Source organism: Zootermopsis nevadensis, unplaced genomic scaffold (assembly GCF_977971745.1).
Source record: "Zootermopsis nevadensis isolate Lab colony 2312 unplaced genomic scaffold, Znev_1.0 Znev_ptg000004l, whole genome shotgun sequence".
NCBI classification, from domain to species: domain Eukaryota; kingdom Metazoa; phylum Arthropoda; class Insecta; order Blattodea; family Termopsidae; genus Zootermopsis; species Zootermopsis nevadensis.
The window spans coordinates 4372759-4387858 of NW_028259136.1; the positions used below are offsets into that span (position 1 = coordinate 4372759).

Here is a 15100-nt window from a genome sequence, read left to right on the forward strand (position 1 = left end):
TGCTCGTAATATTTGCGAACTTTTACTTGTGTTGTGTAATTTAAGAGACAGTAAGCTAGCTCGCAAGGCAGCATCTCGTAACAGTGGCTTAATGCTTAATGCGACTTATATGCATCGGATATTTGCGACTGTCAACGCATTAAAGAATTAAGCGTAAGGTAGGAATTACACTCATAGCATAAAGGTTCTAGTGTTTTCGTCAAATATCGTCAATTTCCGTTTTCATAGGCTGAGTATAACCACGATAATTCTTTTTTCGTTGTTTTTCTTTCGTTGTGATAGTAAAATGCCGGGATAATACCTTAAATTAGACCACGACCACATCCTCCTACATCCGTTCCCTTTTATTATTCATTGTCATTTTGTCATTCGACGCTATGTGGTCTGAGTTACTGAAAGCATCGTTGAATAAACCAAACATAAACCATCGACAGACTTGCTGCAGTTAAAACTTCAAATCTCTCACATTTGTGATTGACCGAGTAGTTCAATTCCATTAGCTCCACACGCAAGTTTTTTTTTTTTTAGATCTGCTTGTAAAGAGTCCGTTTTTCCTGTCATATTTTAACAAAAATTTGCACGTATCTACAAATTTAAGAAATGTACCAAGTTTAAAATTTCGCAAAAATCTTTTCCGGTTTTTTTATAACCTTTACGAACGGGCATGCGGACAGACAGTTGAAACTGATTGATGCATTTTTACAATCTGTAGTTTCGAACACACTCATAATCGAAGTTGCTCAAGAAAATCTGTGTTTATATAGTGGTATTTCCTTGTTGCCACTTAACTAATACTTTGTTATTTGCAATTTAGTTAGTGTAATTTCCTCTACTGGGAATGCAGTGGTTATATAGCCGTGACTCAGTTGTCAGACATCCTTTTCATGAAAGCGATGTGCAGCATGTTAAGGCAGGGCTAGCATTAGACAAGAGAGCCCTAAGTCCTTAATTGTATTCCTTTCGGACACTTGCATTTGCAGTTCGAGTCAGAAAGGATATGTACCCAACCACCATCTTATGGAGTCGGTGTCCAACCCTCAAGTAAGGTGATCTGCTTCTGGAACACACCATTTGCCTCCAGCTTAAGGATGATAGCAGATCTCCTTCTATTGCCCTCGTATGACTGCTTGGCCACAGGCAGCTTTGCCATTACAAAGCGAGAAACTCCGAAAGGAAGCCTCAAAACAATTTTAAATATATGAAGATGGCTTTCTTGTGGATTGTAGCGCTGTAGAAGATGAGTGACATCGCACTGATGAAGGGGGCAGCAGTGACCTCTGAAACGTCAGGTTTATACACATTTATTATATACATAAAATAAAATACTTGAGTAGATAGTTTTAAAGTTTTGTAAAGAAGTTCAGTAACAATATATATATATATATATATATATATATATATATATATATATATATAAAATCTGCTAATTCAAGCAGACTCCAAAAGTGGCCACAACCATCGTCTCTAGGTGCTTCGTAGTTAAAACATTTTCGGAATTGAACCGCTGAGAAAATAAACGATTCAAAACATGTAAGTATAGATCATTCATTTTATCGCGTTTCTGCGTAGTTCGACTGATTTGATAAGTGATACATATGTCATTTTTGTACGCGAAGCCTGATCTGAGGACACAAGAAGTTGAACAATTTCGTCTGGAAACCGGCAGGATGAACAAGGATGAGAAAAAGGGAGAATGTTTTTAGAATGGATTTTAGAGTATGATGGGTTTATCCTTCCTGGTTGTGCGACCCAGATTTCCGACATGCAGCGATGGCTGACCCAGTAGCAGAAATGCGTGTTTTTAGTTGCCGTGTGTGCCAAACGTTGAGCCTGATATAAGAGTATTAAGTGCTGGGTAATTTTCTAACCTTTGCTTTTTAGTGACGGGCAGAATACAGAAAGTTGTAATTATTTTTTACCCTGCTTTGCACTCAATCACGGTCAATTAGTGTCGAGACTAAAAACCGCTATCTTAGAGAAATAGGTTTTGAGGTAGTGTTGGATCGAAGTGGCTCAGTACAATGTCTGATAGAGGTCTTCTGCATAATCAGTATTAGGTGTTTCGGATATATTGATTATATTTTATTAACGACCCTGGTTAATGTGAACAACATAACAATTGCTATATTATCGCTACCACCAGCAGTGTTATAACCCGAAGCAGAGACCTTCCAAATACGACGAAGGGGTATTCAGACACTACATCAATACGTTGGATTCAAGGTCCCATCGTCTAAATGTGTGGGTAGATTCGTTGCTGAAAATCTAACAGTCGCTCAGAAGTTATGTAATGAGTTGTTAGCTGCTTAATAGGTTGGTCGTTTAGTGAGTTAGTTATGTAAGAATCTCTGCTCGCACTTTGACACTTGCTGCATATACCATCAGCAGTGCATGTTCTTATCTGAGTGGCAATGTGCGCACTGTCCAGCATACATCTCTAAAACCTGTTTGTGTGGCTGAGCGGAGATGGATCTTATTTGAACGGTGTTCCTGTTAGCTCAGGGCGGGTCCAGACCTGCCCAGCTCCTGCAGGGCAACGCGCCTCGAGATTCAACTTCAGGGGTGTACGAAAAGCTACGAGGCTCAAAAACTCTCTGTAGGTATCTTTAGTCGTGTTTTATATCTGGACTGATGGTTCAGCTTTCAGTAGGAAGTTGAAGGGGGTAAAACTTAGTTCGACTAGTTTGTCTTTAATGCTGATGTTAATAAAGATGTTAATCAAATCATCGTTTTCTTAACTATGCAAGATTAGTTTATCTTTTTTTATATTTTGTAAGGAAGGAGAGGTGTATGACTTACGTCAGTGCTCTTGTTTTTAACATACGTGAAAATTGGCATAGAGATCAGCCCATGTTCTAACCTTTTATACACATTATGAATAATATCAACATAGCGGTCGTGTGAAATTTCGATGTTAATGTGACATTGAAATTATTAGCATAATATAAGGACTTGTGATATAACGAATATGTCTTTGAGAAATGTGTGTAACGTTAATTATTAAATTTTTTCTAAAATGTAAAATAATGACAGTAGCCTTGCTAAATATGTTTCGTTTTTCTTATATTTGTGTTATGTATTTACTTAAATAAATGTGGTGTTTAAGAATCTTGTGAATTTTTCATCTGCTCCTCGACGACACGAAAAACTCTACCTTTGATGGCGATAACTAATGAATCATTTGATTTAGGCATATGAAAGCCTGTACTGAGATTAACGTAAGATGTACCTACCAGTTCTGTATGAAAAAGTTGTACATTTTGAGTAAAAATATTGAGGAACTTCCAAATTAACCGCTTGTTCTCTCAACGGTTTCCACTTAAAGTTCAAAATAGTGTTTGTTGTGACCTATCAAACACATTTTCTACACCCCTGTTTGTTTCTTTGGCACAGCCGAGAAACCGCCGGAGAAACACGCTCTTGGGCGCCATGACGGGGCAGAATCTAACACCGAGGCTGCCATCACTGCTCCTGCACGTCAGGGCTGTACAAAATTACAGTTTTGACAAGCTTACATTTAACGATTTTAAATCGACTGCGTTTACGCATACAATGATTCTCGACGTTCTGTGACCTCGTGTGCCCTTCCATTCTTACAGTATACAAGTTTTATGACTAAGACTTCGGCGACAAGCATCTGCACCGCGGTGCCAAATTAAGATTACGCGATTGATGCCTTGGAGATGCTGCAAGTACAGTCTGAAAAATAGAATCGAAAATTTAGACACTTCCACTTTATAATTACGTCGTGGCCAATTGTTAACACTTATTTGTATTTGGGAGGGCCAGTGTTTAAATCTGTCTCTCGAGGACCGGTTATTCTTATTGAGGGTTTTTGTGGTATTCCTCAGGTACGTGCCGAAAGAGTGTCTTAAACAAGGCCACGACAGATTCATTTAATATCCCTTCCAGTTTGTATCAATCTATTGAATCTCTTGTCTGACAGCGCCGTTAAATAATACATAAACAAGCACCTCCTAATTTTTGTTCTTTTCTTAAACTTTGTCTTTAGCTTGGGTGATTCTTATGGTATCTTACCCTTTGAAGCTGAAGTTCATCTAAATAATAATTTACATTGTGTCTGACGCAAAGAAAACAGAGCACTTGTTCAATGAATGATTAATGTTTGTTTTAGAAAATAATCATTGTTAGTCTGAGAATCGAATTAAACCTGCAAACACACACTGCGTGTGCAAATTGCAAAATTTTTGATTTTTAAGTTGGGTGGCCTCGAAGGGTTAAGAAGGATGCTTCAACTGCAGATTTTGCAAAACGTCGAATAAGATGGGATGTGGTCTCGTGTAGTAAACAGGAAGGAGATGTTTTTGATGTGTTTAGAAATACCATGCACGCATTTGAGGCACTGAGGAAGGTCGCGGAAACATTTACGAGGATAAATGGCAACTCGACGTGGACTTGAACCCGGACCTTCGGAACGAAAGTTTTTTTTTATTTTAAAATTACCGCTGCGCCTTCCTGATCGTCATCTGCTTCCTCTTTATTTAAATCTTGTTTTCACTTCGCTTCTTAATTATTCTGTCTGTGTTCTTTCAATTTCTCTTCCAAATCTATTTATCTTAGTGTGTTTTCCACACATAATTATATTCGTCCTCAGAGTGTGAGACCGCATTTCACGACTGCATCAAGTAACTGGTAAGATTATTATTGCTTTGTGCGCAGTAAAACCTGTTTATAACTAAATGGACCAGAACACAGCAGCTCAGACCAGAATAACGTTGTGTAAACATGTTCTGGGTGCTTGACTAAGCACCGTGCCATTCAGAATTGTGGGGCGTGAAGGTATAGCTCCACGCATTCTTAACCTCGGCATTAAGGCCCCCCCCCCCCAAGATGTCCTGGGTACCCACTGGATAGTAGGCAAAGAATGAAAGAGGAAAATACATGATTTTAATGATATTGCATGCATGATTATGTCAATAAATAGTTGTGTTTTCTTCTGCCCTCACTTTCTGGTTAAAAGTGTCCGTCCACTAAACATATTCTTTTAATTTGTCTATTTGTTTAAATCTTGTCAGTCTAATCACAATAAAATCCTATTAAATATTAAAATATTACTATAATTAACATTTAAATATTTAAAATATATTAAATGATGTTCTCTATCGAAATGTTCGATTTACATTAGAACATCACTTTTTACACGACATGTTTCAGTTCTAAAAGAACCATCTTCAGGTGTATAAAATTATATAAACTTAAATATAATTTCTTAAATGCAACTTTTAGTCAGATGTTTATCAGATTTTAAATGATGTTTTCTTCCAGATATTAAAAAATACAATAAAATCTGGAAGAAAACATCATTCAAAATCTGATAAACATCTGACTAAAAGTTGCATTTAAGAAATTATATTTAAGTTTATATAATTTTATACACCTGAAGATGGTTCTTTTAGAACTGAAACATGTCGTGTAAAAAGTGATGTTCTAATGTAAATCGAACATTTCGATAGAGAACATCATTTAATATATTTTAAATATTTAAATGTTAATTATAGTAATATTTTAATATTTAATAGAATTTTATTGTGATTAGACTGACAAGATTTAAACAAATATATATTTACCACAATATGACGCAACTTTATCATCTCATATTCTTTTAAGCTTTAGCTCCATTTTGTAGAGTGAGGAGAAACAATCTGACCGTGGTTTCTCTTCGTTTAATCCAGGTTACACTTCGGGAAGGTTTTACTATATTTTAATCTTCGTCAAGGAAAAGATACCATAACAGTATTTGACACAATTCCAAATATACTTCCGAATTGGAGATAATTGCCTTGTAAAAAAAATACTGGATGCTGTTGTATAGATTCTTCTGTTTAGCAGAAGTTTCTTTGAACAAAATATTTTGTCAAAGTCATAGCCAGATGGAGACATAAATTTCTGTACTCTGTTCTCTGACACTGCTCTAACAGACACAATAAGTCATTAAATGATTCAAATGGCTTTGTTGCCACGAGAACAATTAAACCGAGCATCAGAATAAATCACCGTGAATGTTTTTGATCCATTGACAAGTGGTATGTTAATCCTGTGTCCGTTCTAAATTATTGTTAAGTTCTTGTGCTGTAACTATCGTAGTTAGCACCTGACGGGCACGTCAGGCTATTATGGGCATGTTAAGTACGGAAAAAGGCATTCATGTCGTCGAGCGTCACGTATAAATACACATAATGTGGAACTCTGTTCGAATAATTTTAACTACGTGTATTCAGAACTGTGTGTTGACATGAGTCTGTCTTCCTGGCACCTAGAGGAGACGGAATGGAGCCCCCACATCTTAATTTAAAACTATACGGAAACTGGATAAACATAAATTGATGCATATATATTAACGAATACGTAATTAGGTATACATTTTGGTATCCAAAAATGTAATTAATATAAATTATTTTGTTACTACAATACAATACTTTTATTTCCGTCGTTACACAAGCTTATTGTTAAAATCACATAAAATTTCACATAAAATTGTTACATTGTTACATGTCGGTAGCCAGAATCACGTTATGAAAATTAAAATTGATTTTACAGATATAGGCACCCAGGCGCAGTCTCCAAAATTAAATGGAAGAAGCCTGGAGATGTAATAAAATCTAAAACGGGTAAAAACAAAATCAATATAAGCAGAGCAACAGCTACACCAGATCTTAATTTTAATTTTGATAGACCTGACGATGATAGAATTGTATATCGAAACATGTCGTCAATTTTAAAATGTAACAATTTTATGTGAAATTTTATGTGATTTTAACAATAAGCTTGTGTAACGACGGAAATAAAAGTATTGTATTGAGGAACACAAGCATGATGCAATTAAGATATAAACTATTTTGTTACTGCTGTGAAGAGACCTTTTTGAAATTCAACCAGGAATTATTAGGTGTTATTCAGGATGTAACGTTGACGAAGAAAACGGCGACGTCTGTTGGCTGATTCGTTGATAACCGCGGCTCTGTGGAATTGCGTGCACTTGGATCGCTGTTACTCAAAATGAATAACAAATACGACAGTGGTATCCGAGGTCAGTGTTATGAGCCAACAATGCTTTCCGCCGACCTCCGTAAAAGACCCCGGTCATGCGCGTTGCCTATTCTCTAGGGGAAAAGCGATTGACAGAGAAAGAGACATGAACGGATCCGTTCTGAAGGGTTCTGACGACGGCGTAATACAATCTGGGTTGCATGGGTTTTGAATCTTTGTCCATCGTGTGATGTTACAAAATTACGTCACCATGTGTGACGTAGCTTGAAAAATACTTTTACAATTTTATTTCGCTCGTTTCTTCATCTTCCTAGGCACACAGTTCTTATTAAATGTTATTCAACTTGGATTAATTGTTTATTGAGTTTGTACATTTATGTATAAGACTCTGTCCGCTAAACATTTGATGTTACGTTATATTTGCTGTTACAAAAATGCATTAAATTTCTTAACATTCAATCGAATAAAATTGGACCTGGTCGAAAAGTGTCAGAACTGATACATTTCTTGAAGAATATGATAAATGATTACCGTGTGGTCTGGTAGAAGTTTACTGGCGTTTCGTAGGTGCTAGCTGCCTCCATCGTCAGGGCGTTCGCCCTGCATAGAATCTTTGCAGCGTGAAGGACGTTGACATTCCCCAACTGAGGACCTGGCATAATTCAACTACCACTCGAGTTCCTTATATTGAATACAAGCCAGGTGCTTCGTCTGTTGACATTTCAGCACTTCACCATGACTGTATTGTTGTTTCACCGTGGATAGTCATAGGAATTGTTATCGGTCTCGGCTCTTTAACTGCATCGCCCATCTCTGATGTTTATTCTTCATTCAGACCTCAACTGGATTCTGTCGTAATGATTTAATCTTCTTCTCTTGCCAACTTAAAGAACTCTCACCCATACTCCGACTAAATGAATTTCTGGAGCTTTATTTAAACTGAAATCTCACCCTCACTTAGTGTGCTGATCTAGAATGCGTGGAATTTTAAATTGTTCCCAATATATACCGCCATGGGCTGATTCTTACGAAACTCAGGAATACGTTACGTTTACAAAGGTTAAATTCAGAATGCTTTAATTAAAGCAGAATATATAGTACGACGCAGTAGCTTCGAAGAGACGAGACCACTGGGAGAATACTTTTAAAACTTTTTGGGGGTGGGGAATACGGTGTGGGTATATCATAATAGGGGTCGTGGGGGCTATTTTGAGCACGATAACGAATCTTTGGTTTCTATAAAAGGCTGAGAACTTCTTCAAAGCTGGCTCCTGACAGATTTCGTTTCATAAAGTTCTTCTGTTTTCCAAAGTCTGTTCGATTTCACACCCGACTTTTAAATTGTCTCCACATGCCTCGATATTTCTTCAGCCGAATATAAGAGTCTGCCATTTTCCATTTCTCACGAAAATAATTTGTTACAGAATAAATATTGTTTCCTTGTTTTCTTCGTTTTAAACTTTTTAACTTCACTGAATCTGATAAATACTTGTCTTATATTAAAATTAGTTTCTGCTGCTTAGATTTCACTAATTCTCTATCCTTCAGTCCAACTTTACTCATATTTAAGTGTGAACACTGGGCGTCACATTATAAAATAGTAACCTAATTTCTTTCCTTAAGCGTCCTTTTAAATGTTCTATTATTCTTTCATATTTTCCTCGACGCTATGTAGAAGCAACTTATACGTCGTTAAATAATAAACTAGAATCAATAGCCTTATAACAACTCATGCCTTTATTGTTTACACCATCGTATAAGTAAAGTTTACCGCCAAGCACTTGCAGTGTAAACTAAGGTTATTTTGTAGTCGATTTTATATTTTCCTTTACAAGCCTTTGTCTTTGTGTTTCGTTAATAACATTTTCGAGTTTCTGTTATTTTAGGTTAACACGAACTCGAAAATATTATTAACGAAAAAAAAAGGCTTGTAAAGGAGAATATAATGTTACGTTATATTTGTTTACTCGGCATTGTTGTACCAACACAACAATGCCGAGTAAACAAATGACTTGAAAAATGACTTGAGTAAGACACTAAACTAACCCCCCCCCCCCCGAATGGGGGCTTAATTTCGTGTCTTACCCAAGATTTTAAAACGCAACGAACCCCCCTTCGGGGGGTTGGTTTAGTTTCTTACTCAAGATTCTATCTCCCCATTCGGGGGGGGGGGGGGTTTGGTTTAGTCTGTTACTCAAGATTTTAATCCGCAACGAACCCCCCGAATGGGGGGTCGGTCAAGTGTTTTAACCCCCCCATTCAGGGGGGGGGGTTGGTTGCGTTTTAAAAACTTGACCAACCCCCCGAGGAGCTCCGAAAGGAGCGCTCTGCTCTAGTTAACCTAAAATCTGTAAGATAACTTTTCTGTCATGTTGGTAGAACGCATAAAAAACCTTACCTTTACGATTTTCGTCGTCAAAAGCATTTCGCTGTGCTGGATAGTAAGAAAGCTTAGTTTTTATTCTGTGCAAGTAACTCTACTGTATATTATTATCATCAGTTGATAATGCTGATAGTAACATGTTTGTTTACCTTTAAATGCTCGAAACTTTCGTTCACAGACATCTTAATCCATTTGAGTTAAAACGCATTTCCCCTGCATTTGACTATTTATTCATTCAATTAAGTTGATTTTTCAATTTTTGTTCTGTACCCTCATTTATGTAGTAACAGTCTTCTTCTGCGTCCCCCCGTGTTAAGCCTGATTCATTTTAAATTGTCCTCCTTCAACCAGCAGGCATGCGCAGTCACAATGGGGCCTGAAGCTCCTTATTATTTTCCATTGTCACATTGTGGCTTGTTCTTTCAACACAAATTCAACTTGTCACCATCGTTAACACTAGGAAACTACTATGAATCTGCAATTTCTCGATGTCCTCGCATTCAGACATCATCAAAAGAAAATAGCTCGACGTAGAAGTCACCATATGGTTTATGGCGCGCCACTCGGGGGGTTTCGGTACTATCATTTCTAATCCTAACGGGAAGACCTCTCAGAAAGCCTCCATTTTGAGGATAACAAGAGGTTGGGAGTAGGATATTTGGTTTGGTATTGCTTTTGGGGATTAATTGTGGTTCAAGAAACCTGTTGGAAAGTGATACATTGAGTAACCAAGAAAGCTATGGTAAGAATATTTTAAAACTAGTTGGGAAATTAGTGAGAAAGGGTTTTTGACTGCAGAGAGTTCAGATGATCTGCTATCTTGCCATATAATCAGATATTAAGTGGAGTGAGTGCCAGAAGTTGAACTATGCATCGCGCTCTTTGCAATTAGACTCGGGTGCAGATAACCTTTGTGTTACCGGAAACAGGAAACGACGCTGCAGACGCGTGAAGAGAGAGAGACAGAGAGATAAAGGCTGCCATCTGATTTGAGAGATTTCTCCTGAAGCCACGAAAAACGCTACAGCCACGTGACTCACCGGCTTTACAGCACCGCTGCTTGTTGCAACACCGGTACAAGTCGCAAATTGAAATAAACTATTACAACTCTTCAATTCTAAAGGGTTTTGTCGATGGTAGTTTACACTTAAAATTATTCATTGTCAGGACTTTTTCCATTGTTTGTTCTTTAAAATCACGACGTTTCGGCGGCTGGAGATAGAACCAACCTCCGAAACGACGTGGTTTTAACGATGGAAAAAGTCCTGAAAATGAATAATTTTAAGTATTAAAACTATTACTTCCCTTTACTTATCCATAGAGTTGTCGCGGATCCAAATTTTTTTAAGCTTTTATTATTTATCGTATTATTATAACTTTTTAAATCTACAATTTCTTAAAAGCCAGTTCTGTCGCAGGTCGCACGATAAGCTACTTAACAACACTTTACAAATGAAGACAGCAATGAAAATAAAACTATTAGAAATTAAGATTTTTCCCTGTACCAAGCACCACACCACAAAGGTATAGATGTTGTGGAGAGAAACTCCACGGCACACCTTTATGATGTGCAGAGATGAGTGGTCATTTCACTCTCCGGCCTTATTATCCCAGGGAAATTAGCGATTTTACACAGCTTTCGAATTTGAGGCTTGGTGGACCTCATAGCTTGTCTCAAAGTGCATGGACGTGGTGAGAGAAATCCGATCTCTTTCGGAATTGAACGCCGGCCTCCCAGCTCGTAGCATCAGCCACTTTCTCACTGAGATATCTGGGTTGTACAGTGAAGATTACGTTGATGTTATAATAATTATTTATTTTTTAAAAAAAAAAGGTTTATATGGAAGTAGACGCCGAAAGATCCACAAGGCCTCCATGTTAATTCTCTTCAGAACGCAAAACAAAATTCTAATACGAAAAGATTACGTTCAGCCCAGGAGACAGAGGCATTATGCTTTTCAGAAACGTTGATATCGACCCACAAGTCTGAACGGCGTATAACCCAGAAGAACATAGTCATCTCCTCTACGCCGTGAGAACTATAAATCTCGTGTATAAAGATGATTAATAAATTCTTCAAAATTATGTCAGTGTTCAGAAATTTGTGGATGACCGTAAAGAAAACCAACATTTCATTCAGGAAGAAATTTAAGAGCAAGGTAAATTAGACGATCATCTGCCTTCCCTTCTCCTACCAAAAATTTTTGAAAATTAAAATACACAAAAGTACACACATTTGATTACCTACCTAATTAGTTTCATGGAACAGCCATTCCGGAGAAGCTGATACGTCGTACGCACAGCCAGTCAAGAAATTCCTCGCCTCTAATTTAACCCAATTGTTCATTCCCGTGTTTACAAAATCCCGCCACCTCTCCTTATCATAAGCCAGATAAGTCCAATCTAAACATCCCAAACCCTATTTCCTCCCATCGACGCCTAGATCTTCCTAGCGATCTCTTCACTTCAGGTTTCCGGACCAAAATTTTATGCGCATTTAATTTCCAGATACACGCATTTTGTCCCGCTAATATAATATCCTTTGATTTGTTTGTTGTAATAATATTTTGTGAAAGGTACAAATTATGGAGCTTCATATACAGCTTCCGGTCTGTGGGTCTTCTGGTGAGGTTTTCCAGCCCAGATACTACAAACATTCATGTTATTCTTCCGTACTTGTATTCATGACTGATTTGCTTAATCTGAGAAACACGTGTGCGTTGCGGCGAATTTAAGCACTGGTAGCAGGCGTGGACCAGGATTTAAGTTACCACTGTCAGCCTAATGCATGCCAAACAGCTAGTCACTGTCTGTAGTTTTAGTGGACGATTGGGTCTATTTTGGGTTAACTGTATCTTAATTATATTAATGTAAATTCTTTTTAACAAGTAAAACCTGATTAAGCCCGGCATACAAAACATTGCCCATACAATCTTAAAAAAAGTAATTCAGTTGACTAATTTATTTTAATATAAGGTAATATGCCACGCGGTCTGAGGCATGGACCTCGTGCGTCTGGCCGCTGAGACCTTGGGTTCGAGTCCCACTCAAGGCATGGTTGATTGTATAGGTAGAGGCTTTGCGTCGGGCTGATCACTCATCCAAGGAGTCCTACCATTGTCCAGACAGATCAAGATAATTAATAAATAAACCTTGACACCTATGGGTAAAAAGAAAGGAAGATAAAGAAATATTGTAGGGCAACAGGTAGTTGTTGACAAAAGCTCAACGTTTAGGGGACCATCTCCGCCTCCGTCATTATTCCCCTGATGAAGGTGGCTGAGATTGTTTCCGAAACATTGGGCTTAGGAATTTTTATTTGCGAAATGTTCCCACGTGTGCCGTTTTTGCTTCGAAAAGGTAGTTTAAAGGGAGAAAGAAGCAGGATGAAAACCACTTAAAAGAGAAGTTGTTTTTATTTGCGTAGCCAAAGGGGATATTTGTAACGTAAGTTGGGACGGACTTACGAAGGTAGAGTAGCTTTTTGATTGGTCTAGAAACATTAATCCAAGCCCATTGCTGTAGGCAACAATTCGCTCAGAATGAAGAGAAAACGAAGGCTATGGAACGAGGACCGCAGCCAGTTGTGTGAATATAGTTGCTCGAACAAGACGATAGTCTATAGTAATGCTACAGTGCGATTATATTGAATTGTTGGTTGAGATGGTGGCTTCGTCTCTGTTTCACGTTCTTTCATCTTCAAATTACGAGTGACGTTCATCTGTGCTTTGCTACTGTATGTGCGTACAAATGCCTATAGCTCTTCGCGAATTTCCTGTAAGTTGAAAGTTGTTACGTGACATTAGTTGGATGTTATGTATACATTTCGTCACGTGTAAAGAATTATAAATGTGGATTTCTACAAGCGTGGATTTAAAGGAGTTAACAAGTAATGAGGTTTGTTTTTAGATTCGTATTTTTATTTCGTGTTATTTTAGTTTTTAAGAGTGTGTGTGTGTGTGTGTGTGGATTTGAAAAGGTGTTATTGCTTGTCATCGTAATAGTTCCAAAAACTTGATTGTAACGAGCTAGTTTATGCCTGTAATGATACCGTGAGTTTCTTTACAAAACCCAACATTGAATAAGGTGTTAAAGATAGTATTGACATTTACTAGATTATGGCCCGAGAGACACTTTTGTGATGTTAGCAGCTAATCTACAGGTCCCATAAAAGCAGAGATCCTCAATTGGTGAAGACTTACCTCTTACAAGGGTAATTTTTACCATCGAGGTAGATAGTTTTATTTTATACGCCTCTTTGCTTATTATTTTTATAAAAAGATTCATGTGCAAAGTGTTTTCTTTTGTAGAAGGGAAATTTTGTGAATTTCTTTCGCTAATATGTAGAGGGATTGATAAAAATGATAGGATTTACAAATTACGTAATCTTGCAGATTAATTACTTTTGCAAGTCTTATATTTGCGCAAAATTTTGCTGTGTTGTTGGCATCCAGAGCATTTTTAATGTCTTATATCCTTTAATGCGTATTTTCTAAAAATTCCATCTATTTTGAAAGAATTGATACTTAACAGTATTGTTTGAATTTTCAGTAAAAATGATGACAATGCTTCGTGTTACTTTTCAAACGTACATCTGCACTACAGTGTTTAGGTTTCTGGTTTATTGACCGATTTGTATGTATTTGAGGATTATATGTCTACTGCAAGAATTTATATAGCACGACAAATGGAACAGGGATATGAAAGTGATTTGTGATAAATTTTTACTATTTAATGATTTGTTTTGTTATCAAGTAACGAACCAAACATGAAATGTGTTGTCTTTGTTACATCATAATTGTTATGAAGTCTTATTTATTGACTGCGTGTCGGCTGCAGATAAGCGAAACCCCGAGATGCAGTCGTAGCATATTTTACGTTTATATCAGTTTCTCTGGTGTTACTTAGGATACCACGATAATTTTTTTATACAGTAGATGTCTATGTCGAGATTCGAACTCGGGAACTCCATAATTATATCCATTGCTACTTGACGTTCTGTGATAGGCGTAGGGCCAGACATGCAGACATTCACCTACAGGAGCTGAGGTCTTAATATATTCCAAGTTGTACTTAGAGTGGAAAAAATTTCATTATCCTGAGGTTTATTTAATTGTATAAAGTCCACAGAAGGAATAAAAATTGAATTTATAGTAATATAGGCTGTTTTGAAATCTCGTTAGCCCAGAAATATTAGTTAATCGCTTCATTATGTTAGAATCCGTACTTTTTAATAGCCGCCTACAAATTCTTGCTTTATAAATGTAATTATGAGTACATTTTAAATAGAAATGTTTGTTCATTGAAAGTTGCCATAAATAGACAAATGAAAATGTTATAAGAGGGTGTTTAAAATTCTTGAAGTTTTTTAAAAAATGCATTACGGTTGACGGTAATAATTAGATACGTAATCTGTCTGTAGGCCCAATGCGCCGCAGTGTACAGAATGTGTTGTTTGTAGCGATTGATGGCAATTAGATCAGTTTTGCTCGAAACTTTCAATGTGGTTTCTTTCCGAGGTACTCCATTCGATCAGTGTCAAAGTAGATTCAATTAATCTCGCATTCTGTTGCTTTCCAGAACGCTAAAGATCAGGATGTAGGCCTAGAAAACATAAATCTGTCTGTTTTCTGTCGGCGTTAACCGTTATCTTTTACTAAGAGGGAAGAACAGAAGGTGTAAGTAGGCTACGAAAATGAAGTATTCAGT

General features: G+C 37.1%; 1 protein-coding gene across 9 annotated transcripts in view; it reads left to right on the forward strand.

Moving 5' to 3' along the window:
• TfAP-2 (transcription factor AP-2) overlaps positions 1–15100 on the forward strand; it is a 470810-nt gene that overhangs the window by 276206 nt on the left and 179504 nt on the right. Inside the window, exon 1 of one of the 9 annotated variants that reach the window (XM_087342925.1) lies at positions 12981–13168. The exons of 7 other annotated variants lie outside the window; for them this stretch is intronic. In XM_087342925.1, the coding sequence (XP_087199051.1) occupies positions 13130–13168 (39 nt within the window). In that variant the 5' untranslated portion in view covers positions 12981–13129. Of the gene's footprint in view, positions 1–12980; positions 13289–15100 lie in introns of those variants that run through there. One more of the 9 variants, XM_087342924.1, reaches the window with a different exon arrangement.